At 37.5% G+C, this 25,097-nt stretch overlaps 2 protein-coding genes across 6 annotated transcripts in view; one reads left to right on the top strand and one right to left on the bottom strand.

Moving 5' to 3' along the window:
* The window catches only part of LOC121726060 (homeotic protein spalt-major-like), a 31,883-nt gene extending 13,793 nt beyond the window's left edge, over positions 1–18,090 (top strand). The window contains exons 2-9 of one of the 5 annotated variants that reach the window (XM_042113300.1): positions 158–1,927; positions 2,831–3,010; positions 3,210–3,343; positions 10,991–11,083; positions 13,983–14,208; positions 14,603–14,781; positions 15,357–15,524; positions 16,420–18,090. In XM_042113300.1, coding sequence (XP_041969234.1) covers positions 158–1,927; positions 2,831–3,010; positions 3,210–3,343; positions 10,991–11,083; positions 13,983–14,208; positions 14,603–14,781; positions 15,357–15,524; positions 16,420–16,752 — 3,083 coding nt within the window. In that variant the 3' untranslated portion in view covers positions 16,753–18,090. Of the gene's footprint in view, positions 1–157; positions 3,011–3,209; positions 3,344–10,990; positions 11,084–13,982; positions 14,209–14,602; positions 14,782–15,356; positions 15,525–16,419 lie in introns of all 5 variants that reach the window. The other 4 variants (XM_042113311.1, XM_042113305.1, XM_042113286.1 and 1 more) reach the window with 4 other exon arrangements.
* A 1,131-nt stretch (positions 18,091–19,221) lies between these two features.
* Positions 19,222–24,549, bottom strand: LOC121728038 (26S proteasome non-ATPase regulatory subunit 6). The gene is made up of 6 exons (XM_042116137.1): positions 24,141–24,549; positions 23,659–23,833; positions 23,097–23,256; positions 22,357–22,541; positions 21,562–21,737; positions 19,222–19,512 (listed from the first exon to the last, which is right to left on the bottom strand). Exons 1-6 carry the CDS (start codon positions 24,416–24,418, stop codon positions 19,338–19,340), a joined length of 1,149 nt encoding a protein of 382 aa, XP_041972071.1. The 5' UTR covers positions 24,419–24,549; the 3' UTR covers positions 19,222–19,337.
* Positions 24,550–25,097: the final 548 nt, after the last annotated feature.

Here is a 25,097-nt window from a genome sequence, read left to right as displayed (position 1 = left end):
AAACGTTGTTTGGTTGTTACGAATACTTGTTAGTACGGTTACCAATATGGCTCTTTACTTACACAGATTTAAACACAAACACATTTTCCAAAAACACTCTTTTAATATCAGTTTATAAGGAATGCAAATGGTTACAATATAAGTATTTTTGTTCCAGGTGATAGTTCGGGGTCCTGCTCCGAAGATGATATAAACCACTTGCAAGATGAAAGCAGAGATCGACCAGAGACTCACATGTGTCCGCGCTGTCACGAACAGTTTGAGAACCTTCACGACTTCCTCTACCATAAGCGCGTTTGCGATGAGAAGGCGCTGCAAATGGGTGAGGAGAGAATGCACTCCGACCCCGAAGACATGGTCGTCTCGGGTGATGAGGAAATGGACGGACCGAATAAAAGAATGGACCAAGTCAGGAGGCACCGCCAAGATGCGGAAAATAACAATAGCCTAGAAGACGGTGAGGCTGAGGTACCTGAAGCTGACGTGCCGCCCGTAGGATTACAATTTCCCGTGGCTGGTCACGTCACATTAGAAGCTCTACAGAATACTAAAGTAGCGGTTGCACAATTCGCAGCTACGGCTATGGCCAATAATGCTAATAATGAAGCTGCCTTACATGAACTGGCTGTATTACAGAGCACGTTGTTTACGTTGCAACATCAACAAGTATTCCAATTGCAATTAATACGTCAGCTTCAAAATCAGTTGTCGCTAACGAGAAGAAAAGAAGATGAACCCGGGAGCCCACCGCCGAATGAACCGGAACCGAATATCCCGACAACGCCGGCTCGATCGCCGTCTCCGCCTCCGCCTCGTCCGCCACGGGAGCCATCTCCTGCTGAGCCTGCTCCTCCTACTAGCCAAAGCTTGCCGTCAACTCATTCACATCTCACTCCGAAATCAGAACCGATTTCAATTCCTAAACTTCCAACGTCGTCACCTCCCATGATGTCACATCCTCCCTACAGCTCCATATCATCCTCATTAGCTTCATCGATCATCACAAATAATGATCCACCGCCTTCCTTGAATGAACCGAATACACTTGAAATGTTACAAAAACGAGCACAGGAAGTACTCGATAACGCATCACAGGGGTTACTAGCCAACAACCTAGCCGACGAATTAGCTTTTAGAAAGTCTGGAAAAATGTCTCCGTACGATGGAAAGTCTGGTGGGCGTAACGAGCCATTCTTCAAACACCGATGCAGATATTGTGGAAAAGTTTTTGGAAGTGATTCTGCACTACAAATCCACATTCGCTCTCATACAGGCGAACGACCTTTTAAGTGCAATGTTTGTGGATCTCGTTTCACAACAAAGGGGAACCTCAAAGTTCATTTTCAAAGACACACTGCCAAATTTCCTCACGTCAAAATGAACCCCAATCCAGTACCAGAGCATTTGGATAAATATCACCCTCCGCTGCTAGCACAACTGTCACCGGGGCCGATTCCCGGAATGCCACCTCATCCGCTTCAGTTTCCTCCAGGTGCTCCGGCACCCTTCCCGCCAAGCTTACCATTATACAGGCCACCGCATCATGATTTGTTGCCTCCACGACCGCTCGGCGATAAACCCCTTTCACACCATCCGCTCTTCGGAATGCGCGATGAACAAGACGTACCGGCAGATTTAAGTAAACCTTCCGCATCGAGCCCCTTACGGCCACCGTCTGAAATGTTTAAGTCTGAGCCCCACGATGAGGAAAGCCAACGAGAATCTAGTTTCGAGGAGTCCGACCGTATTTCACCAAAGCGAGAAGTAGAAGAAAACGAAGGAGGACAAGACGGCGAGCACGACCGGTATCCTTCGACATCGCCTTATGACGATTGCAGTATGGATTCAAAATACAGCAATGAAGATCAAATTGGTAGAGAAAGTCCTCACGTCAAGCCCGATCCAGATCAACCGGAAAATCTTTCAAGTAAGAATTCATCGATATCTGGACCAGTTTCAGTAGCTACTGGACTACGCACACTTCCTTCCTATCCGTTGTTCCCAAATTCTCCACCAAGTAGTATTTCTTCGGGGAGCCTCACACCGTTTTACAATAATCCATATAGTGTACCTACCACTGATTCAGACTTGACCCGGGACCCTTTGTTTTATAATTCTCTATTACCACGTCCCGGTAGCAATGACAATTCTTGGGAGAGCTTAATCGAAATCACAAAAACGTCTGAAACCTCCAAGTTACAACAACTGGTCGATAATATAGACAACAAAGTATCCGATCCTAATGAATGCATCGTATGTCACAGGGTTTTATCTTGCAAAAGTGCTTTGCAAATGCACTATCGTACACATACCGGGGAGCGGCCATTCAGATGTAAACTTTGTGGTCGCGCCTTTACCACCAAAGGTAATTTAAAAACACACATGGGTGTGCATCGTATAAAACCACCCTCGCAATTGCTACATCAATGTCCCGTTTGTCATAAAAAATTTACTGACCCGTCTTTATTACATCAACACATACGACTACATACAAGCGAACGTTACAGTACGCCCTTCGAACAAATTCGTCTCAATGATGATAAAAACTGCCCATCGCAGAACATAGGCTCCGAGGAGGCCAATTTTCAATCCTTTGGTCCATTCCCACCTCCTACATTTCCCACCCCGTCTACTCCCGGCGACCGAAGGGCGGACTCCCGCGGAACCGACGATGAGAGCGGCCGGGACGATCGCGAGCTCGCCGCTCGGGAGTTCGACGACGACTCAAATATGAAGGATCGTCGAACTTCGCCGCTCTCCGTCTGCGCCACGGCGTCCGAATGCGAAATAAAAACCATCACCACAACGGCTTCCCTCCCATCGGCGACAGGTTCGGAGAGCGGGCGCAGCGCGCGGGCGTCGCCGCCGTCGCCGTCTCCATCGTCGCTGTCGACGCCACCGCGGCTGCCCCAGCACTCGCCGCTGCCTTCGCCTCCTACGCCACTCGCCGCGCTCGGTGCTCTCGGTGGATCGCCATTCAGCCCACTAGGACTCGCGTTCCCTCCCGCAGGTATGCGCTAGCGGGATTTTATTTTATTCGTCCGCCCCGGTCCGCTCATCCGCTCCCTCGTTTTATCCTAACGCTCTCATCTAACACCCCCACCTGGCGATTGATGACATATTGAAATAAATAAGAAGTAAACATTGGAAACTTACATAGTGTCGGAGATATAACAGTGTGAATGAACACCGGATTTGTTTGTGTGCAGTGCGCGGCAACACGACATGTTCCATCTGCTACAAAACATTCGCCTGCAACTCCGCCCTCGAGATCCACTACCGCAGTCACACCAAAGAGCGTCCGTTCAAGTGCACCGTCTGCGACCGTGGCTTCTCCACTAAGGTTAGTCTTACCTTCATTACGTTATAACTTATAAGCATATCTTCAAAGTCTGACCAAACGAATAAAATTGTCAGTAACTATTTATGTTTCTCTGCGCATTATTTCACATTCAAGAACTACATAATATAATGATTTTTATGTAGGTACATACAATTTTTGGTAATATTTTATTTTTGTGGTCAGATTTTAAACTAATTGTTATTTTATTTTTAAGTAAGTAATCGTTTCGAGGAAGGGAACGACGTGAAGAGTAAAATGACAGTCAACTAAAATTTCACAAATTTAAATATCATCGTTAAGATATTTTTGGCGACTGGCCAGTTTTTCTTTATTGTTACACAAATAGCGGTGCGTTTCTCGCTTTCCCCTGCAAGTTTTACTCAATAATTCAAATACGATCTGCAGCAGGCTGCAAATTACGGAGAAACAGAATCGATACGGACAAATTCTGTTTAAATTTTAACGAGTATTTATTAGACATCTAAATGCAAGTTGCTAACACTCCGCCGGGAACTTTATGCTCTGGTTTCATTTCATCCAAGTTTTAGTGCATTAATTTTGCAGACAGTAATTACAAGTCTCTAGCCGGCGCCTCTACTTGGCATTAGTTTAGCCGTTGTCGTCCTCGCTGGAGTTGGTCCCGACTTGTAAAGTAATTGACGATCAACTTTGTACAACGTATGGGCTTCTAGTGATTCAACGTAGCTTGTGTTTTCATTTATGTAACAAGCTTGCCCGTAATATCGACCATGTTGTCGTAAATGCGTCGACATTGTGACAAAAAGACATAATACAATTTCACTTGCCTTTGCTATCCGATTTTTTCGGCCACGTTATAAAAATAATAATAATATACTTTATAGCATTCCACAAAATAATACAAGAAAACACAAAAATCTAAAAAGACAACACAATTCTGGCGGCCTTATCGCTAAGTAGCGATATCTTCCAGGCAACCATCTTACGACTATAGAACATTGATTTATAGATAACTTAAAAACGAGTGGATGCATAATGTGCATAACAAACTAAAACTAATAAACACACACACAAAACAATTAAAGCGAAAGTACACGATGAAAAACTACTAATGTTACCTACTACTAATGTTATTAAATAATATCTCGTAAAGGATACTTCAATTTGTACATAACTAATGAGCTAAAAATATACTTGTTATTATTCCTAGCTTGTACCTAAATGGCACAATAATACCAAAACTGTCACGTTTGAATTTTGATACATGAATATAATTTTAATGTCAATGAAATAATTGCTACTTGTAATGAATATTAACATTTAAAGCGGATATTTCCTTCCGCGATTACCTTCGATATTATAACAATAACGCGATACATCCCTTAGTTTAGAGAGGATACTGCTTCGTTAATATAAACCAGGTTTTTTATATTAATGCCGATGACATTTGAAGTTGGTCTGTTTTCTAATATTATGTATATTCAAATAAACTGTATCGAGAATAGTTTATACCGTACGTTACTTTGTTTTGAGTTTAGATTGTTAGGTACCAAAGATATTTATGTTACAAACCTCTCTTTTCTGAGATTAATTTTTAATATTAAGTAAAATTATTTGAACGTCCTCTTTTTATAATTCATCACCTCTTAAGGTGATTATATCTGTATCTCGAATAAAATTTATTTCTGTTCCCTTTAAGCGATAACAATTCCATCGAAAAACAAACATTTATAATGAAGCGATACAATAAATTAGTAACTTGAATTAATTATAACAATATTTTACACACGAAGGCCACTAAAAGGATTTTTGATTTTTATAGCGATTCCAGTTTTATAATAAGAGCGGGCAATATTTCTTAGGCCCGCGGTACACGGTTACTCGCTCGGTTTGTGACGAGATGATAACTCATAAAAACAACGTCACGGAAAACGATCCGAATATTAATTCGTGTCGTAAAAAATTTATTACTTATAAATCCTTGAGCCTTTACCTACGCTTCTCGTCATAAAAAGATTATTTATGCGCGACAAAATAACATTTTTCGTATGTTCCTCTGAGTGACCGAGCAGGGCTCAATCAATAAAATCATACTTATTTATGACGGCGCCAAACGTTAGTCACTTTATATAGCGAGAGTTATCCAGTCGTTTGTTTTATTATTACGATTCTTTATATGACCACAATTTACAATACCTAGGAACGACGAATAGATTTAAAATGGTGTTTTATGCCAGATAACATTTTTACCTTTCGATATTCTGAGAAAAGCTCGCAAGACGCGATATAATAATATGCTTTAGAAATGTATTTCAAAACTATTTTTATTATCGGCGAATGCATAGCTCGGGATGACACGAACATTGAACAATGAACATTCAGTGTTGTATGGATCATGTTTTTCAATACATAACCAATTTATCAAATACGAGAACAATTTTGTACGAAACCCGTGGAAATGAAAAATTCTACGGAAAAGTATACTGCGCTTTATGAACTTTTCCGACCAGAATGAAATTGCACCGAACATCGCTATCGCTCGTAGATCGGGTTACCAACTCTCGAAAGGACCAACCCGGGAAAATTGTAGGGGGGGGGGGAGGGGATATGTACTAGATTGTTAGACGAAGTTTTAGATTTATTTATGAAAGCCAGTGATAAAAGCTATGGAATAGCTTAAAAATATTAAATAGTTTTTAATATGAGAAAGAACATAGTATCAGGACCATTTCTCATCTTAAAATTTTTCACTAAGTCAATATAATATTATGCAATCATTATTAGTTTTTGAAAAACCGGAGAAATTATCGGTCTCCGGGAGGACGGGAGGTAAGCATTAGGTTTTACGTAGGCGTCGCAATAACGGAATTAATAAAACGATTCAAGTACGATAGGGATTCCTTTAATAAGATTAATAAGATTACAAGCAAGTTAATCGCGAACCCGGCTAAGGGTACTAGCTTTATCCGTCTACAACATCATAATCTGACAACGGAGCCAATTCTGTTAGTCTTCTTCTATATAAAATTCCAAAGTTTTCTGTTCATCGATACTTCAGTTGTTAGTCACAGCTTATATTAATGATTTAATATTATGTTGCTGAAGAATTGCATAGACGACGATAATATTCAATGTTTATTATGGCGCAGCCGCACATGCGTCTATCGTAGTACGTCGTCCAATGGTACTTATCGTTGCACTACGCAGGTGCGGCCCGGGCATTACAGTTTTAAGGGTTCCGTACCCAAAGGGTAAAAACGGGACCCTATTACTGAGACTTCGATGTCTGTCCGTCTGTCCGTCTGTCTCCAGGCTGTAACTCAAGAACGGTAATAGCTAGAGAGTTGAAATTTTTGCAGATTATGTATTTCTATTGCCGCTATAACAACAAATACTAAAAATAAAATAAATAAAATATTTAAGGGGGGCTCCCATACAACAAACGTGATTTTTCAAACATTTTTTGCTCGGTATCAATGATTACAACAGGTAGGCACTTGAAATGTACACAAAATACTCAGCTGTATTTATACTTTAATAATTAATAATAAAATTTAAATAAAATAAATAATTAAGGGGGGCTCCCATACAAAAAATACAATTTTTTACTATTTTCCTCTATAATGGTACGGAACCCTTCGTGCGCGAGTCCAACTCGCACTTGGCCGATTATTAGTTGTATTGAGTAGCACAAAAGCAAAAAAAGAAATATCCTGACTACTAAAATAATGACTACCCGTTTACTTACAACAATATTGTGTAAAATGATAAGACTTTAATTAGTCGTCTGGTAATGAAAGGACGAAACAATGTCATCAATGTAATTAAATTATAAACTGCACCGGAAAATACCTAGTACGAATTTACTACCTACAACAATTATCTAGAAGGTGGTTTTCGAATTTTGGTAACCAGTAGACTAACCAATAAGTCGGTATGACCATGGTTGGTATAACTGATTACAACTTAGGTAGGTACAAATTAAAATTGCGACAAAAAATACTCAAAATCTATTTAGGCTCTAAAACAAACAGTTTTATTGTAAGTCGGTAAAGTCACGACTGTAGCTTAGTCCCTAAATTTGTTACATTTAATTTTAATCATTTTAATCATTTTTTCAGAAGCTATATATTATTTTGTACCCGATGCGAAGCCGGGGCGGGTCGCTAGTTATACTTATAAACCTTCCTCTTTAATCACTCTATCTATTAAAGAAAACCGCATCAAAATCCGTTGCATAGTTTTAAAGATTAAAGAGAACCTAGTGTTTTACTATTTCCCTAGTGTTTTACTATTTCCCTACTACTAAACAAGTATTTTTTTTTTTAAATAGGTACTTGCTATTTGAAATTTATAGAGACAACTGCATTTTCATAATGATATAAAGGATTTTATATGGTATTATTCTTTCTACCCTCTGAACCCGAATGTATATTATGACAAACATTTTGTAAGCATTAAGGCAAAGGAACGCAAATCAGTTGTTAGACTCGGCGCTCGAGTGTACGCGGTGCAACGGTGGCCGGGCCAGCCTTATCGAGCCTTAGCGCATTTGAAATTACAATGTGCCGGACTAAAGTTCACTCTATCGATTATTCCGATCGCTGTTCTATTCAAAAACACAGATAACTCGCAAAAATAACAAAGAAACGATGCGCTAAATCTAGAAGTTGCTAAAATCTAGCTACAAATCGCATTAATCTTTTAATGTTGCTAGTGCCGACAATCCAAATTTAGCTTAAACCTGTAAAAGATAATATTAGGTAGAGATATTTTAATAGTCACCTTTTCTCTACTCCCGATTTTATTAGAAAATCGATCGATTGAATGTCAGGTCCGAAATGAGAGTTAGGTAGAATTCAATAAGTATTTAAAAAAAGAGCTACCTAAAATTAATAAGCTCTATCAACATAGAATAAACAAAGCAGGCAGCAACTTGAACTTGGAAAATAAGCATCAAGTATTAAACTTTACAAATTACAATACATATTAATTTGATTCACGATATTTGGTGCTTTTAATGATTATTTTAAATCGTCTGTATATCCCCAGCAATAGTATCTATATTTCTTAATTGAATAGAATTGATTGCCTACTTTTTATACGTGTGTATAAAGTGAAACGTAATTAGTGGAATAAAATATGACAAAATTCAAGAAACGGCGTACTACATTCATAACCCGTTTGTTACTGAATACTGAGTGGTGTTAGATCTTTTAGGTGACATAACAATATTAATATTTTAACTATCGTATTTGCCAGAGTTTTAATCTTCGTTTTTAAAAGTATAAATAATATTAGATATATTATTAATTTTGATAAATTAATATCGAGATGTTTAAGAAAAGACGAGATAGACTTAAGATTTAGTACCTAGGACTTATGCAATAAAATAATAAAATTTCACAAAAAATATTCATAGACAGAAAAAAATGTTACATAATACTTATTCTGTACAAATCGACCATTTAATTTTATTGTAACTTAATTGTTTAAAAGACATCATTCACAGTGAATACAAGAAACTGATTAATAAAAATTAATTAACATAAACAAATAAGTTTAAACCTTTTCTTCATAAATAACTTTAAATTTTAATGAATATTAATTCAAATTAAAATAAATGTTAACAAAAAAAATCAACAAGTGTAACAAATGTTTACGAAACTACAAAATTTGCATTTCATTTTAGTTCATTTAAAATTTTCGAATGTTTGTTGTGCTTTAAATATACTTGGTAGGTTTACTGTATGTAGGTAGGTACTATAATAAAATATTTATAAGTAGATAAGTACGTAAGTTATAATAATTATAAGTACATAAGTTAATAACCGTTTTCAAAAATTAAGATGATTAATTATTTAATTTATGAATGGTGACTAGGATGGTTTATTCCAACTTCCAGACTTTTAAGTTGTAACAAAGATGATAAGTATGAATCGCGCTACGAAACAAGTTATTTTTCCAAATCAACTTGTCATCCCAGACCGACCTAATCAAATACAAAATAATAATTCGGGCTTAATTATTATTTCCAACGATAAAATTCAATAGAATTTGAATATTGAGTGCCCTTTTGACATATGGCCCCATTGTTTTCAAAAGGAAAAATAAAATTAAAATTAGGATATTAAGCTTTATAAATATTCAGATATTAATTGATTATTCGTGTTAATTATTAAATCAGAAATATATTGGAAAGTTAAAAGCGGATACGCGCCTTTAGTTTTGTTAATGATTTGTATGGTAAATATTTATTAGTTCGATAATTAGAATTCAGTATAACGAATTGGTTTGTCACCTTACTTAGGTGGCAAACCAATTCGTTATTTAGAAAACTATTTTGTTCAATTTTTTGTACGAATAATGGACTAAAATACTTTTAGGCGTAATATTCTTTTATACCGATTACCGCCGCTTCGTAAATAAAAGTTAACTTTAAGATCTAATTTTGTTTATTATAATGACAAGTCTTCTATTGTTTTATGGTAAGGTAAATGACTAGTAGATTGGACAGTACCAGTCATTGGAAAAAGCACAAAAACACCTCCTTCCTGTTTTTAAGTAAAAGAACGCCTGTTTTTGAAGAAAAACAGTCAGTTTTTAAAGCAACATTAACAAATATGGTGTTTTTGTGCTTTTTCCAATGACTAGTACTGTCCAATCTACTAGTCGTTTACCCTAGAACGAAATTGTTTTATGTTTATCATGAAATTAATACTTAATCAAAAATTATTTGCCTTAGGCTCGATAGGCTCATTATGGAGCCATTAATTATTACCTAATTTGCTTGTGAAATTAACTTCAGAACCGCTTACGATCCTGCGATGACGGAAATAATTAATATTTAAGACATATTAATATAATATTTACTTATACTCACTTATCTTAATGGCTCTATAATATGTATTTAATCCTTTAATGTAGTTTCCTATTAGAATATTACAAATTAGGATCATATTAATGGCATCTCTAGTCTCTACTTAATTCTCGGAAATAAGCTCTGTCAGCTTTCAATGTTGATGTCTCTGTTCAAACAAATGTAAACATAATAAAGATAAAGCTAAGGGTCAATTCAGGCCGCAACGTGACGCGTAGATGCATTTCTAAATTAGTATGGATTTGACAGATTCACAAGACGTCTGACGCAATTGAAATCTGTCAAATCCATACTAATTTAGAAATGCATCTACGCGTCGCGTTGCGGTCTGAATCAACCCTAAGACGCACTCGGCGTAACGACACAGCCGTGAAGCGACGACGCGACGTCGCTTCACGGCCAAATATTGTGTGGGTTAAATTGCACTACGCGGCAGCGAAACTACGTTACATGGCTCTTAAATGCGCATTCAAAGTGTCGCTCCGTTGCAGTGTAGTTCCGCCTACTGCTACTGCGGTCTCCCTTAAAGGCGTATCTCTACTAATATTATAAATGCGAAAATGTGTCTGTCTATTACCTCTTCACGCTTAAAAGTCACCGGTTTAGATGAAATTTACGATAATCTTTGTTGCAAAAAATGCAACTAAGATTATCCTATGTTCTCTTCACGTTCGCACGGAAATTGTGTACAGTTTCCGTGCGAACGAATTTCGCCGCGTCATTGAGTTACCTATACGTAATCGTGTTTGTATGTTTGCGTGAATTTTGCATGTATTTTATGGTTCCAGAGCAGTGGCGGTTGCCAGTGCGGTAGGCGCGCGCGGCCCGCCCGCCCGCCGCACGCCACTGCTTTGGACCTGTGGAACGCCTTCGTATATCCGGTATGCTATATGGTGCAAGCGATACGCCGGCTTTCCTTAGTTCAGGCTGAGACGGGCTATAGACAGACGGGCTTTTTCAGTTGTCTAAACAGAGCGCAGTCGAAGTGCATGTAGAAATTCGTACAATGATCTGTTGCCTCTCGCTTCACTCTTTACAAATAAATTGCTGTCTTCCGCAATGGCAATATTTTCGTTAAAGAGAGAAAGCAACGAGTAGCAATTGATGGACGTGAATGAATCTCTACGTCCTCTTTGGCCGGACTATATCAGTTTCTTCGTTCAAAACGCAGTTTAACTACAATAAGTCTGTCTAAAGCCTAAACGAACGATACAATAATTTCTTATAATGCCGTATGGCGTGATAGGACAAAATTTGCGCTCGTCTGTCTTGGCCTTAATTCCTAAGATTAGGCCTCCTTGCATCATTTATTATTTATTAGCACTAAGTAGATCTTAAATGCTTCTTTTTGCAAAATGTAATAATGTTTATAAAATAATATTACTTACATATTTTTCTTTATTAATCTCGTGTCATATTAAAGCCGCTAAATAACTGAATAATATAATTACAGCTTAACATACATAATTATTGCTTCGCTTACTCATAAAAATATATATATTTTACTTGACGTATACCTAAATAACTTAATTTATAATAATAAATACTGAACTTTATCTACATGTACTACTATAGATACTGTACAGCTAGTACCTACCTACCGTCCCTACCGACGACATACCTAAAAAAATCTAACTAGAAATAATAATCAAATAAATATTCCGGATAATATAATAACAAACAGGAGCAAAGGCGGTAGCTAAAAATAAATTTGTATAATGATTAATGACACTTTATAATCGATAATTCCAAAAAAAAAATCTAAACTGGAGAATACTGTGAAATATTTTTGATTAAGTAGATTAATTTTAATTTTTATCATAAACAGAGTATCACTTTAGATAAGAGTATTTAGGCGACTTATGTAAATACTGGCACCTTACATTATGTAAAACGGACCATAACTTATTTATAGTGCTTTTCGTAACAAAATATTGTGTTGATTTAATCGCGATACTTGAAAATTATTCCAACGATCAATAAATGCTCAAATTAATTTTTATTAGGTCTATCTTTAATATTCTACTTTCTAAGCACTCGAACATTTTATGATCACGATAACCTTTAAATGTCTGGCAAGGTGAAATAACAACGTACGATATAGATTCACTTGTATTTTATGCTATCAATATGATTTGCTACAATTCATTGGATTCATAGAACTCAAAAAGTTACAAATTTAAATTCTTCAATGGATAATAATCTTCCTTAGACATATTGGATATCCTTAGCCCTACTTGGTATCTACTACTAGATAATATATTATATTCTGTGGCCCTAACAGACATTTGCTATAATAATTATTATAAGGGTGGGTTGCACCAACTAACTTTAACTATAACTTTAACTTTAACCATAACAAAATGTCAAATGAACTGTCAAATCCCTAGTAAAAGACCATAATGAACGCCATATTTGACGATAACCTTAACCTTAAATTTACTATAACTACGCCTCTGGTGCAAATTATCACTTGACACTCAGTCACAGAATATTATATATTAGTAGTACCAAACTCAGTGTCGTAAATAGGGCGGTGCCACCGGTGTCCAGGCACAGGGCGTAGACTCTGAAGGGCGCAAGAATGGCCAGACCAGGTAGACTCTTATTCTTTCGAATTGCTCCCAAACATATTATAACCGCTTTTTTGAAGCCAGTTAAAAAAGTGCAGTTATAAGCTCGCACAGGGCGCAAAAAAGGCTATTTACGGCACTGTTGACACTTTATATGTAGGCATAATTATAGCAGTGTAGACAGACTAAGGGTATAGTTTGACTAGGTATCCTGCTGATAGATCTTGACAATCTTTAGAATTTATTGGTTCTGTACACAAAAAACGCAATTTAGAAAGGTTTGTAACACAGGTATCAGAAACGAGTTTGTAATGCCTCTACAGTACCTACCTCCGCCTCTACATCACTTGGAAGATACCATATCGAACCTATACCTTTAGTGATGTAATTTGATCTTAAATTCACAGTTACCGGTGATCACAATAATCAACCCATACAGTTTTATAACGAAATTGCAAATTGCGATTAATATTCGAAGTGTCAATTTTAAATATCATAAACGTAAACAATTCAGAAATAACTAGGTACTCGGCCAAAATCGTAAAACACGAATATGAATCAATTAATAATTAATGTTTTGTTCGCATTCATAATTTACGTTTTTGAAGGCTAAAAAGGTTTTAGTAATTTATACACATGACACAGATCGCTTGAACTAGTTTTCCTGATTTATGTCCCTTTAATATATTACTCTTGATATTGATTTAAATCAACGTCCATTACCATAAAAACTCTTTCATATTATTACGTGTAGAGACTAGAGCGGCGCGCGTAGGCAATTTTAACCGAGATGTTTCGAACGACTCAATGCGTCTGACTTGCATTTTTAAACTAGAAGAATTTAACAGTGGTAGTGGATCGAACCGGAGAAATAGAAGGCAGCATCTTCACTTGCACATTTATTTTACCCAATGCAACAATCCCCTAAACAGAAACAATTTTAACAGTCCAAGTCCAAAAACCATTATTTTAATATGAAAAACTAGTCGTTCTACTCGGCTCCGTCCGCGTAAATAAGAAATGCCGCTGGTACCGTTCATTTTTAAAGTAGCTTCAGCATCGTGGTGTGCTCTATATCTGTGAAAAAGTTACATAAAAACAGTCTAGTAGTTCGTGAGATTAGCACGTTTAAACAAACACACTAACAGACTCTTCCACTGTAATGTATAGAAGTACAGATAAGTAACCATTGTTTCGCTTGTTGCAGGGCAACATGAAGCAGCACATGCTCACGCACAAGATCCGCGACATGCCGCCGGGCTTCGAGAAGTCGTCGGGTCCGTCGGGCCCGCCGAGCGAGGAGGGGCGGGATGCCAGCCCCGACCGCCGCTCCTCCCCCGACAAGGTGGACCTCAAGCGGTCGCCGCCAGCGCACCCGCCGCCGATGGCGCACCCGCCCATCGACATGCCGCCGCTGCCGAAGCGACCCGCTGGTGAGTTGAAAACATACACATATTGCTGTTCAACCAAGAGTTAGTCTTGACTCTTGACCCAAAGATCCTTCCGATCAATTTGATCAGATCCTTTTGATTTGACCCAAGATGCTTTCGATCTCGACGGTGAAGTTCGAAAACAAAATGTATGTGATTTGATATAGCGCATCTCTTGATATAGCGCTTGCAATACGCCTATTCAAAATCTATACATTTATACTTCTAGCTGCGCTGACGTTTATATCAAAGAACTTGACCAAGGCTCCAAATGCTCAAGCATTTCCGAACAAAAAGGCTTGCAATCACATATCAAAATTAAAGACAGATCCTGGATATCTGCTAAGCAAAGCCTACTGGCTACAAACTTCTAATACGACCAAATCTGTTGTTTCAGTACCGAGTGCGCCGAGCCACCCGCCGCCGTCCGTGTCGTCGAAGCACCTATGCGGGGTGTGCCGCAAGAACTTCTCATCATCATCAGCCCTGCAGATTCACATGCGCACACACACCGGCGACAAGCCCTTCCGCTGTGCCGTTTGCCAGAAAGCATTTACCACTAAAGGAAACCTTAAGGTACCTCCTTAAAAAACCAAGCAAAATATTACGAAATCTAACTGGAATTTGGACACTATCACTGTATATTCGAGTAGGGTATAATATATTATATTCGAGTAGGGTAGAATAAATTTGAATATCATAATATTCAAATTTATTCAATAGTAAAATAAAGATATACCTAATAGAACACCCGGTGCGCCCACCTACCTAGCTTTATTGTCTTTTGAAAGCCGAATTAATACTGCGCCTAAAGTGAACTATTCGTATGACCTCACTAACGTCACGGGATTATTCCCCATTATTATCGGCAATTTACAGTACAGTGTACAATGTACTTTACAGGCTAAAGCTTTCTAATTACAGGCCATAACCTCCCATGACAAGCCAAAACCCCCCACAGTTCAAACCTTCCCCATTAACGCACAAAAACTCCCCATTACAGGCCAAACATTCCTCATTACAGGCCAAACATTCCTCATTACAGGCCAAATATCCCCCATTATAGGACAAACATTCCTCATTGTCATTACAAGCCAAACATTCCCCATTACTGGCCAGAACTTCCATTACTAAACTCTTTCTAATTCCAGGTGCACATGGGCACGCACATGTGGAGCGGAGGCGCGTCGCGCCGCGGCCGTCGCATGTCGCTAGAGCTGCCGCCGCGGCCTCTGCACGAGCCGCACGATCTGCTGCGCCGACCGGACCTCTTCTACCCCTACCTGCCCGCGCCCTTCCTCAACGGCATGCAGCAGAAGGTAAGAGTTCCAGAAGTTATTAAAAAGGCACTAATACTTGAGTAAAACTTAGACACAAAAGTCAAACAAAAAACATAGCGACAAAATCTGTAGCTCAAACTTAACTTACTTGATAACCACAATCATGGAACCAAATTAAAGAAACTGTTATATAGTAATTAATCAGATTACAGTAGGGCAGGAACATAAGAAATGTCTCAGATCACATGTAATTGTTGGCCGAGGCGAAGCCAAGGTAAAAAAAATGTGATTTGAGGCTTTTTTATTTACTGCCCATGGTGCGTATAGGTACTATTTTTCTCCTCAATGGAGGCGGAAAACAGCTACATCCAAAAAAGTTGACAGTTGAATATTTTAGTTAAAAACTTGGCAACAAACCTTATATAAGATCAAAAAAATATCCCAAAAGGTATGAGTTATGACTCATGACAGAAAGCTTACATTGAATTGACGGGGCCCTTAAAAGACCCGACCGCATATTAAATATACATTGATGATTGACACAAGAAATGGAAGTAAACGACAGATATGAATATACCGTACTGAAATAACTATCATTTAAACAAATATAGCTTCAATACGTTTTAAACATCAAAAACAAAAAGCCGGTTCGCATTTGCCTTTTAAATCAAAAATTTGCACATAATTTTATGTAGATGTAGGTATGATAATTATGATAATTTGTATATTCGGAAGTCGTTTACCCGCAAAAATTCAAAAATTTAATCTAAAATTATGTCTATGATCTAGATACTGTTATCGGTTGAATTAATTATTAATTAGAATATGATCAGATAATAATTAATCTTATGAAAGGTTTCCAAATATTATAAAACTTTACGGAACCCTATCTACCTATACAACAGGCATATCAAACATATTGTTGCTGTTGCAGCTGAACGAGATATCCGTGATACAGCAGAGCGCGGGGCAGAACGGCGTCGCGAAGTTCCCGGCGCTGATCGGGTTCGGGGCTTTCGGGGGCCGGCCCGGGGCCGCCTCGCCACTGGAGAGGCCCCCGTCGCTCGAGGGCGGGGACGAGCGGCAGGCGGCCATGCGGGAGCTGGCCGAGCGGGGCCGCGAACTGGCCGAGCGCAGCCGGCAGATGCGCGAGGACAGCGAGCACTACCGGGCACCGCCCCTCCCGCCGCCCGCCGCCAACCCCTCCCCGCCCCACCCCCTCGCGCCCATCCCGCCGCCCGCGCGCACCGAGGGCCTCACCGTCTAAGCCCCCATACATTCCACGTCACCGACGGCGACAGCGGGAGCCGGTGTCACATGTACAAAGCTAGTTTAGTAAATGACTGATTACGGTAGAGATGTGCCCGCTAGTGATCTCATGTACTCATGTATTTAAAGCCCAGTGTGTATTGGTCGTTAGTGGTGGCACGTTCGGAGCTCGTATGCTACCGAGAGCTTTTCGTCGAAGGTTTCATGTATCGTGATGCTCGAAGCGTATGAACGTCGCGAGCGCCGAGCTGTAAATAGTTAGCCCGAACGAGCCGGCATCGACTAGTCGGCACATTTCTACCGGCAAGCGAGAGTTGATAGATATAATTCGTGTCGATTTAGCGCTGTGTACCGATGTGTTATTTCGCGTAAGCCTAGTATTACTGTAACTTATGTATGGGCACTGTGGCAATGTGTACGAGCGTACGTCGTTACTCTGTGATAGTGCACGGTCGGGGGCCGCGTCCCCGAGCTCGCCCGAGAACATTCGACATCATCCGACGTGGGACGCGGCCCTATGTGCTATGACATCAAAAATTATTATAAATTATCCCAAAAATTTAATTCATAAATCTATATACTTATCTTTAAATGTATATAAATGTATAGTACCGTAACGTTAGTTAAATTTATATTAAACATAGATTATGATATACATTATTTATATTATAACGTATGCGGCTGGAGTGCGATATGCATGATTTTGTCTTACACCACATTCCAACGACGAGATTGACGACTCACTCGCCAGGAGTATTTTAAATCCTCGTGACTTAGGGATGAACTATTCCAAAAATCTTTAAAAACATTTACTTAACATACTATATAATTGTACCAGAAGTTAACGACATATTCATATCATGTAAATTAAAAAGTATTTGCATTTGAGGTCTACATAGTTCTAAGTGTTTAGAGTCATAACTATTGTAATGCTTTAGAATACTTCGACATATCTTTTGAATCGTGTGTGCACTCTCGAACACTGACTGATATTATTTTGACGGTTTCAATGCATTTCGTATGCTCGTATGTCAAAATTTAGTTTAATGTGATTTGTTTTCGATGTTTAGACGTGTACCGGCTAACTTATTTATACGATTGTGAATCATGCATACACTCTTAGTATTAAACGCTTTAGGCGGTAGGCCTTCGCAACAATTTAGTTGTTTAGTAATCTCCGATAGCACTTAACGTTGATTTTCAAGTTGGGAATAGATATAGAGTAGTATTAGCCATGAATATGATGTGTCATGTCCATGTCAGTATATAAATAATCACTGTAAATTATTAAATGTTTATGTAAATGTCCAAAAAGTATTCAAATTATTTAAAAAACAATTATGATAATATGATTTTTTTTCTTTTCGTTTACCCTCATCCCTTATCCTATACAATTAATCAACTACCAGAATAACTACCTACTTACTTTGAATTTTTTTCAATTAAAGTAGGTAGTTAACTGAAAATTTTTGTTATCTGAAATTTTGTTTTAGATGATTTCTCAACGAGCAATTAAAATACAAGTAATCAATATCAAAATGGAAAATTGAGTTGTCGCCATAAAGTAAATATTCCTATCGAAATAAAGAAACGAAGACCTGAGCAAGCGAGATGTCACTATCAGTAACACTGCATGGTAAAAAGAGAGGTGTGATTTGAAGTGGTTTAGGTTTTTTTTATCATCTGTTTGACAATCTGTCTGATCTGGTCGGCATAATTGCATACACAGGTGCCTTACTCCCTGAAACTGATATCGATTTCGATTTTCGATTTCAACGGTTTTTTGACATTTTTTAGACATATTTTAGATGGCTAAAGTGTCAAAAAACCGTTGAAATCGCAAATCGAAATCGATATCAGTTTCGGGAGTAAGGCACCAGATGTAAATCAATTTTGGTGTAGTTTGACAGCTCGGGATTGTTTCTCTATTCCGATAGGTATATTAACTTTATGGTTGTCGCTTTGTTCTGTTCATGCTTAACTGACAGAACCGATTTTAACGATAAACTTGTTTCTGGACAAAGAAAGTTGCGGGCAGCATCTAGTTTGTAAATATATGCGGATACAAGATACAGGAGGATAAAACATATTTATTAGATATCAGATAATTAAAATTCATTTATGTTGAATATGATATTTTATTGAAAAATTATTCCTAATTTAGCAAGATAGGTAAGTTACTTAATACAAAGTTCAAGTTGTGGTATATTTCTGGTCACTTTAGTTTAAATTAACTGCTTCTTTAAGTGCAAAATTAACAAGATCTTTGAAACCAAACTATAATAATGTAGATGTAATAAGTAGTATTGATATTAGTTTTTTTCAAAACTTTAACTATATTTAACTGTGTTACGAGTATGTAGTAGACAGAGATTATACAATCTACCTGTACTTTTAATGCTATAAGTAAAATGCCAATTTACTTTTAATGCTATAAGTAAAATGCCAATTTACTTGTAAAATGCCAACTAATACAGGAGCAAAAACTTCTCTGGCGAGCGTCTTGACTCTATAAGAAATTCCTAATAGTTAAAAGTTAAAGTAACCTGAAACACCTAAGTTAGCATACGCTCCTAGGAGTTTCTAGAAGTTGATGACGCTGGCGAGTTTCTTTACTCTGTTGAGGAGGAGGTCGCCCTCTCGTATGGTGGCCTGGTAGAGCTGGGAGCGGTCGGCGTCGGCGCCACGCCCCGCCCCCGTCACCACGCACTGACCGACCGCGTCGATGCGGCATTGCAGGCGACCCGCTGTGGTGAACCTGAAATGTCATAAATGTATCTTATATCTTTAAACAAGCAATTCTTGTATAGATAGGGGGCGATAAATCGATGTAGCTAGGAATCATTTTTAGAAAATGTAATTTTATTAGTGTTGTATCGAATGCCGAGCAAAGCTCGGTCAAATAGCTAGTAATAATCTTAGATGTATAAAATTGATTTATAAGTATATAAAATTCTCGTGTCACAATGTTAGTCACCATACTCCTCTGAAACGGCTTTATTGATTTTTAACAAATTTTATATGCATATTCAGTGGGTCTGAGAATCGGCTACTGGGTACTTTTTATATTGATAAGTGCATCTGTTGAATAAATAATAGTAAATTATTACAACTCAAGACTGACGGCAACCATTGTTTGTGCGACGGGATAGCGATGGACGATGCCATGGTGACATACTTATTTAGTCACTTCAATAAAATAATACGGGCGAAATACTTTATATGGCAAAGAAACGTTTGCCGGTACAGCTAGTAGATTTATAAAGTTCTCGTGTCGAAACCCATCCGACCGATCACAGGCCACAGCTAACATTGAATTCACATTTAATGCCGACCAAAATATGACGTGGGTCTGTCAACTGCCTAGGAATCAGCTGGCCTACTACGAAACCGTTCTGAGACTCAAACAATCGGACGAGAATGCCGCGTCCTGCTCTAACAACGTCATTTCACGTTTGTTAGAGTAGGACGCAACATTCTCGTACGATTGTTTGAGTCTCAAAATCGTTTCGTGGTACGGGCCCAGTTTCCTCGATAGTACATTCGTTAGGCCTGAGAGTAGGTTTTCATCTACTTTTTATTATATGGATACTAGAAATAATTTATATGACAAAATAACGTTTGGCGGGTCAGCTAGTAATAATAATAAATTCTTTATTGACATAATCTGTACAACAATTCTATGAAGACTCTGGTCTCTGACACCAAAACTATAGTTTGTGCGTTTTAAGATGATATGGGTGACAGTTTTCATATTCCTTGCTACGGGTTTTCTTTTACAAGAAAACAAAAAAAAAAACAAATTGTAATAAATTATATTCCATCTAAAAAAACAAATGTTTCCTATACTTAATTGTAAATGAATAAAAATTAAAGTTGCTAAATGCTAACTTATCAATATAAAATTATAAATATTAACTATGAAATAGGAGTATAAAATTATTGTTACGAAAACATTTGAAAAATGTTAGATGCATGAAACGGAACTTATGTCAATAGAGATTGACTCTGTTGAATCGAAATCAAATCGATAAAAAAGGGCGGCCATCTTAAATCGCCGGCACCACTGAAATGTCAGTACGAAATCGATAATTTCGATTGCAATTCCGTTACGAAGTGATTCGATATTTTTAAATTATCGATTAATTTTTGTTAGGTAACTTCCCTACGTTTGTCAATTTTAATGTGTCACGCATATCATCATAAAACGCACAAACGCACAAAAATACAGGCTAATGCCCGTATCTCAGGAGTCGCAGGCTTCTTCCAATTTTTTTAAACTAAAGTAAAAATGAAATTAAAAACTAATGTAAAGAATCATAGATGAATGTTGTAATGGAAAGAAAACATGGTCCATAATCCATATTCACAAACTATCTATTACAGTTAAGAGCCCTCTAGCGGCCATTAAGCGTATTACGCTATGCCATAGTATGTTACAGTAAGTCCTAGGGTTTAAATCCTCCCAGAAGCCTTAAGGAATTTGTGGATAGTAACATTACGCGTACGGTAATATATTTTTTTGTTTTTATCTATTACAATGACGATGACTGCTGATGAGTGATATAATATTTCAAGAAGAAAATAATAATTGAGACTAGATAATGTTATGTCAGTCGATTCTCCTTATAATAAAATATCTTATAAATGTAGTAGTGGGCTGCATTGACCACAATGCAGCCTCAAATCTCAATATAAAAGAATTATGCAATAAGAATGCAATAATTTGTGATAATTTAAAAGAATAAATAAAAAACCGTGTTTTTTTAGTTTTTTTTTACTGTTATATTTTATTATTGTTACTTACGTAGAGATTTCTTCCTCGACGAACTCCCGGGTGACACCGAATGTGGCGGCGATGTTGTCGAGGCTGAGCGAGCGGTACGCGCGCAGCAGCTGCACGTACGCCTTGATGCGGGCCTCACGCACGTAGTGCTGGTAATGCGGCCGGAATATCGGGTCCACGCAGATCTGGGTCTCCACCTGGAATTGAGGGTTTGTCATATTTCATTTGCTGGACATGAGGTTTTAAAGCATTATGTATACGATTTCATTTTTATCATACAATGACATTTACGTGATGTATTTATCATACAATGACATTGTATGATAAAAAAACATAACATTGTATGATAAAAAAACATAAGAATTAAAATGTTGAGTTTTTAGAGTAAATATATACGTGGGAGAGCCATGCTTCGGCGCGAATGGGCCGGCTCGACCGGATAAATACCACGTTCTCACAGAAAACCGGCGTGAAACAGTGCTTGCGCTGTGTTTCGCCGAGTGAGTGAGTTTACCGGAGGCCCAATCCCCTAACCCCTACCCTATTCCCTTCCCTACCCTCAACTATTCCCTTCCCTTCCCTACCCTCCCCTATTACCCTATTCCCTCTTAAAAGGCCGGCAACGCACTTGCAGCTCTTCTGATGCTGCGAGTGTCCATGGGCGACGGAAGTTGCTTTCCATCAGGTGACCCGTTTGCTCGTTTGCCCCCTTATTTCATAAAAATAAAAAAATAAAAAAAAACTTAAATTACTGTTGTAACAACCTCGTACACTAAGTTTCTGCTGAATCTTTTATTCAAGAATATTCTAATTTACCCAAGCAAGGCTCTTCATGAAATCAGCATATCTGCACTCATGGAGGGATTCCACAAGCTCTCTCAGCTCAGGGAACCTTGACCTGAGAGCTTGCACCGCAGCACCCTGACGACGGAGCGCAGCCTGCAGTGCATGACGCTCGAGGGCCAAAGCACATGCTAGCACGCAGTACTGGATTATTGTACCTGAAAATTCATATTTTTTATTATTTCATTACTTAGTATTTACTAGTGTGGCGCTGGTACTAACAACGTTAAACTAGGAATAAAATCTAAGCTCTTAGTTACTATGCAGACTGTAAAGAAAATTTACAAGTTATTTGTCACAGATGTGAGATGACAGACCACATAACATAGCATTTTATTTTACAAGGTCTTATAAACCTCCGAAAATATAAACTCAAACAAAGAAGGCCAAAAAAATCAAGTTTGTTGAATGGAAGCCTTAAATATTATTTTTATTTGGTTTTTAGTATTTGTTATTATAGCAGGTACAGATATTACATAATCTGTTTCCGCTATAACATAGGAAAATTTCAACTCTCTAGCTATTACCGTTCTTGAGTTACAGCCTGGAGACAAACAGACGGACAGACAGCGAAGTCTTAGTAATAGGGTCCCTTTTTTACCAATGGGTATTAAAGGCACTAATAGAACAATTAAATATTTTGTGTAATATTATAATATTCCTTGCTGTTAAGACCTGTAGAATCTTAAAAATAAAGTCAGAAAAAAACTTACCAAAATCAACTAATTCATATGACTCAAAGGTAGATACACAATCAATAAAGAGTTCTGCAGCACGACTGTAGTCTCTAACAGCAAGGCAGTAAATAGCTTCATATGCCTTTAGCTTATTTCTAGAGCGCCAATCTCCACCTTTGTCCACTAGTTCGTGAGCCTGAAATGAAAAAATTAACAACTTTTTTTTACCTGTTCATGTTTGCTGTAGATTACTAATGCTGGATCTTGGCCTGCTCACTACCATGCGCTTAGTCTATGAGCATAGCCAGTGAATATTGTAGAATTAAATCGTCAGATGACTGTTTTAATTTTTAATTTTGCAATTTTATTATTAAAACTTAAATAATAAAATCGCATGATCGACACCCATAAGTTAGGATAGTGTAGAAAAGATGACTATATCCACTTCTACTTATGTGATTTTGATTAATTTTTTGAGCCTTTATCTTTCCATCATTTCTTTTATGTGTTTCTATCTCCTCTTGCAGAAAAGTACTAATAGTTAAGAAATGGGATTGCCGATTTAGAATTTACAAACAATTAAATATTCACAACTTACTTTTGTAATTGCTTTGCCCATATCTTTCACATTGCATCCATGGAAGTAGGATATTCTAAACAGAGCAAAAACAGCATCAAGACGCCTGTTAGTTGTCAAAGTAGAATCTTCGTGTTTAGTTGTAGCTAACACAGTAGCCGCTTCTTTGTCACCAATTGAGCAAAGATAATCTAATCTGAAAATATAAAATTATACATAACCAGCTGACATAACATGGCACCTTTCAATTAACCTATCAAGCCCCATTAAATCACCGGTGATTGCGACAACAATAGAATAACAATAGATTTTCAAGAATCCATGATCGAAGGATTAAATTACTCTAACTATTGTACAAAACTGCCTTTAAAGATATCTGCTACCATTAAAGATGAGGCAGTAGGATAAAAGTAAAAATATAGTGGAAGTAATTTATGTGAGTATGTAAAGAGATTTTGATTCTACAAATTGTTTACTTCAATTTAATTATCTCTATCCAATACCTGTCTTGCCATACGGGTGTTTCGGAGTCATCTTCTTCAAATTTTTCTAGCCTCTCTTGATTCTCTTTGGCCATAGCATCATACAGCTTTTGGTCAAACGGCCATCCCAGATCGTTGCATACCTCCTTATAATACGGGGCCATGTTTCCAGCTTTAATTCCCGCTAATAACTGTTCTTTTAGTTGCAAATCATCTTTTAGTTGAGGTAAGGATAGTTTAAACTTTATGCCAGCTAAGGCCATATATTCTGGTGTTTTACCCTCTGCAGACAATTCCATTATTTTTAATAACAAGGAGTAGTTTACACAGTTCACAAAATGTAGCGAAATTTAAAACAATGTCGATTAATAAGCTTTTGTCTGACTACGGTTACGATGAAACAACAATTTTCAACATTCATGGGGGTTTGACAATTAACATAGTTTGATGACTAATGTCAATTTCTTCAATGACAATGACATGATGACATGACACTATTAAAAATATTGTTTTAAAGTACCTAATATTTTTCTGCTCAAAGAGATGAATTGAAAAAGACAAGGTGTGGAAATAATAGGGGTGTCAGAGTGTAACTTATACTTTATTGTTTTTTTTAGAGTTTTTATTAAAGAATTACCGAAAATGACATATTTTTATCATTTTTACCAAAGAGCCGACTAGTCGATTAGTCGGTTGCAAAGTTGCTGACTAATCGGCCGACTAGTCAGGCAAACCGATCATGGTTTCGGATGTTTCCGTAATTTTATCTTTTCTCATGAGTCGTGATACAGTATGAACTGTATCATGAGAAAAGATAAAATTACGGAAACATCCGAAACCATGATCAGATTAAAGCCATCAGGTTTTCAGGATATATTTTTTACTGTACATCATGTGTAACATGAAATCTTGCTTTTAAAATAATGAGGCATTTTTCTATATTTTTAATTTGATTGTCAAACAGTTTCCATTTTAGTA

Source organism: Aricia agestis, chromosome 1, assembly GCF_905147365.1.
Source record: "Aricia agestis chromosome 1, ilAriAges1.1, whole genome shotgun sequence".
In the NCBI taxonomy this organism is placed as follows: Eukaryota; Metazoa; Arthropoda; class Insecta; order Lepidoptera; family Lycaenidae; genus Aricia; species Aricia agestis.
This window is presented reverse-complemented; position numbering and strand designations above follow the sequence as displayed.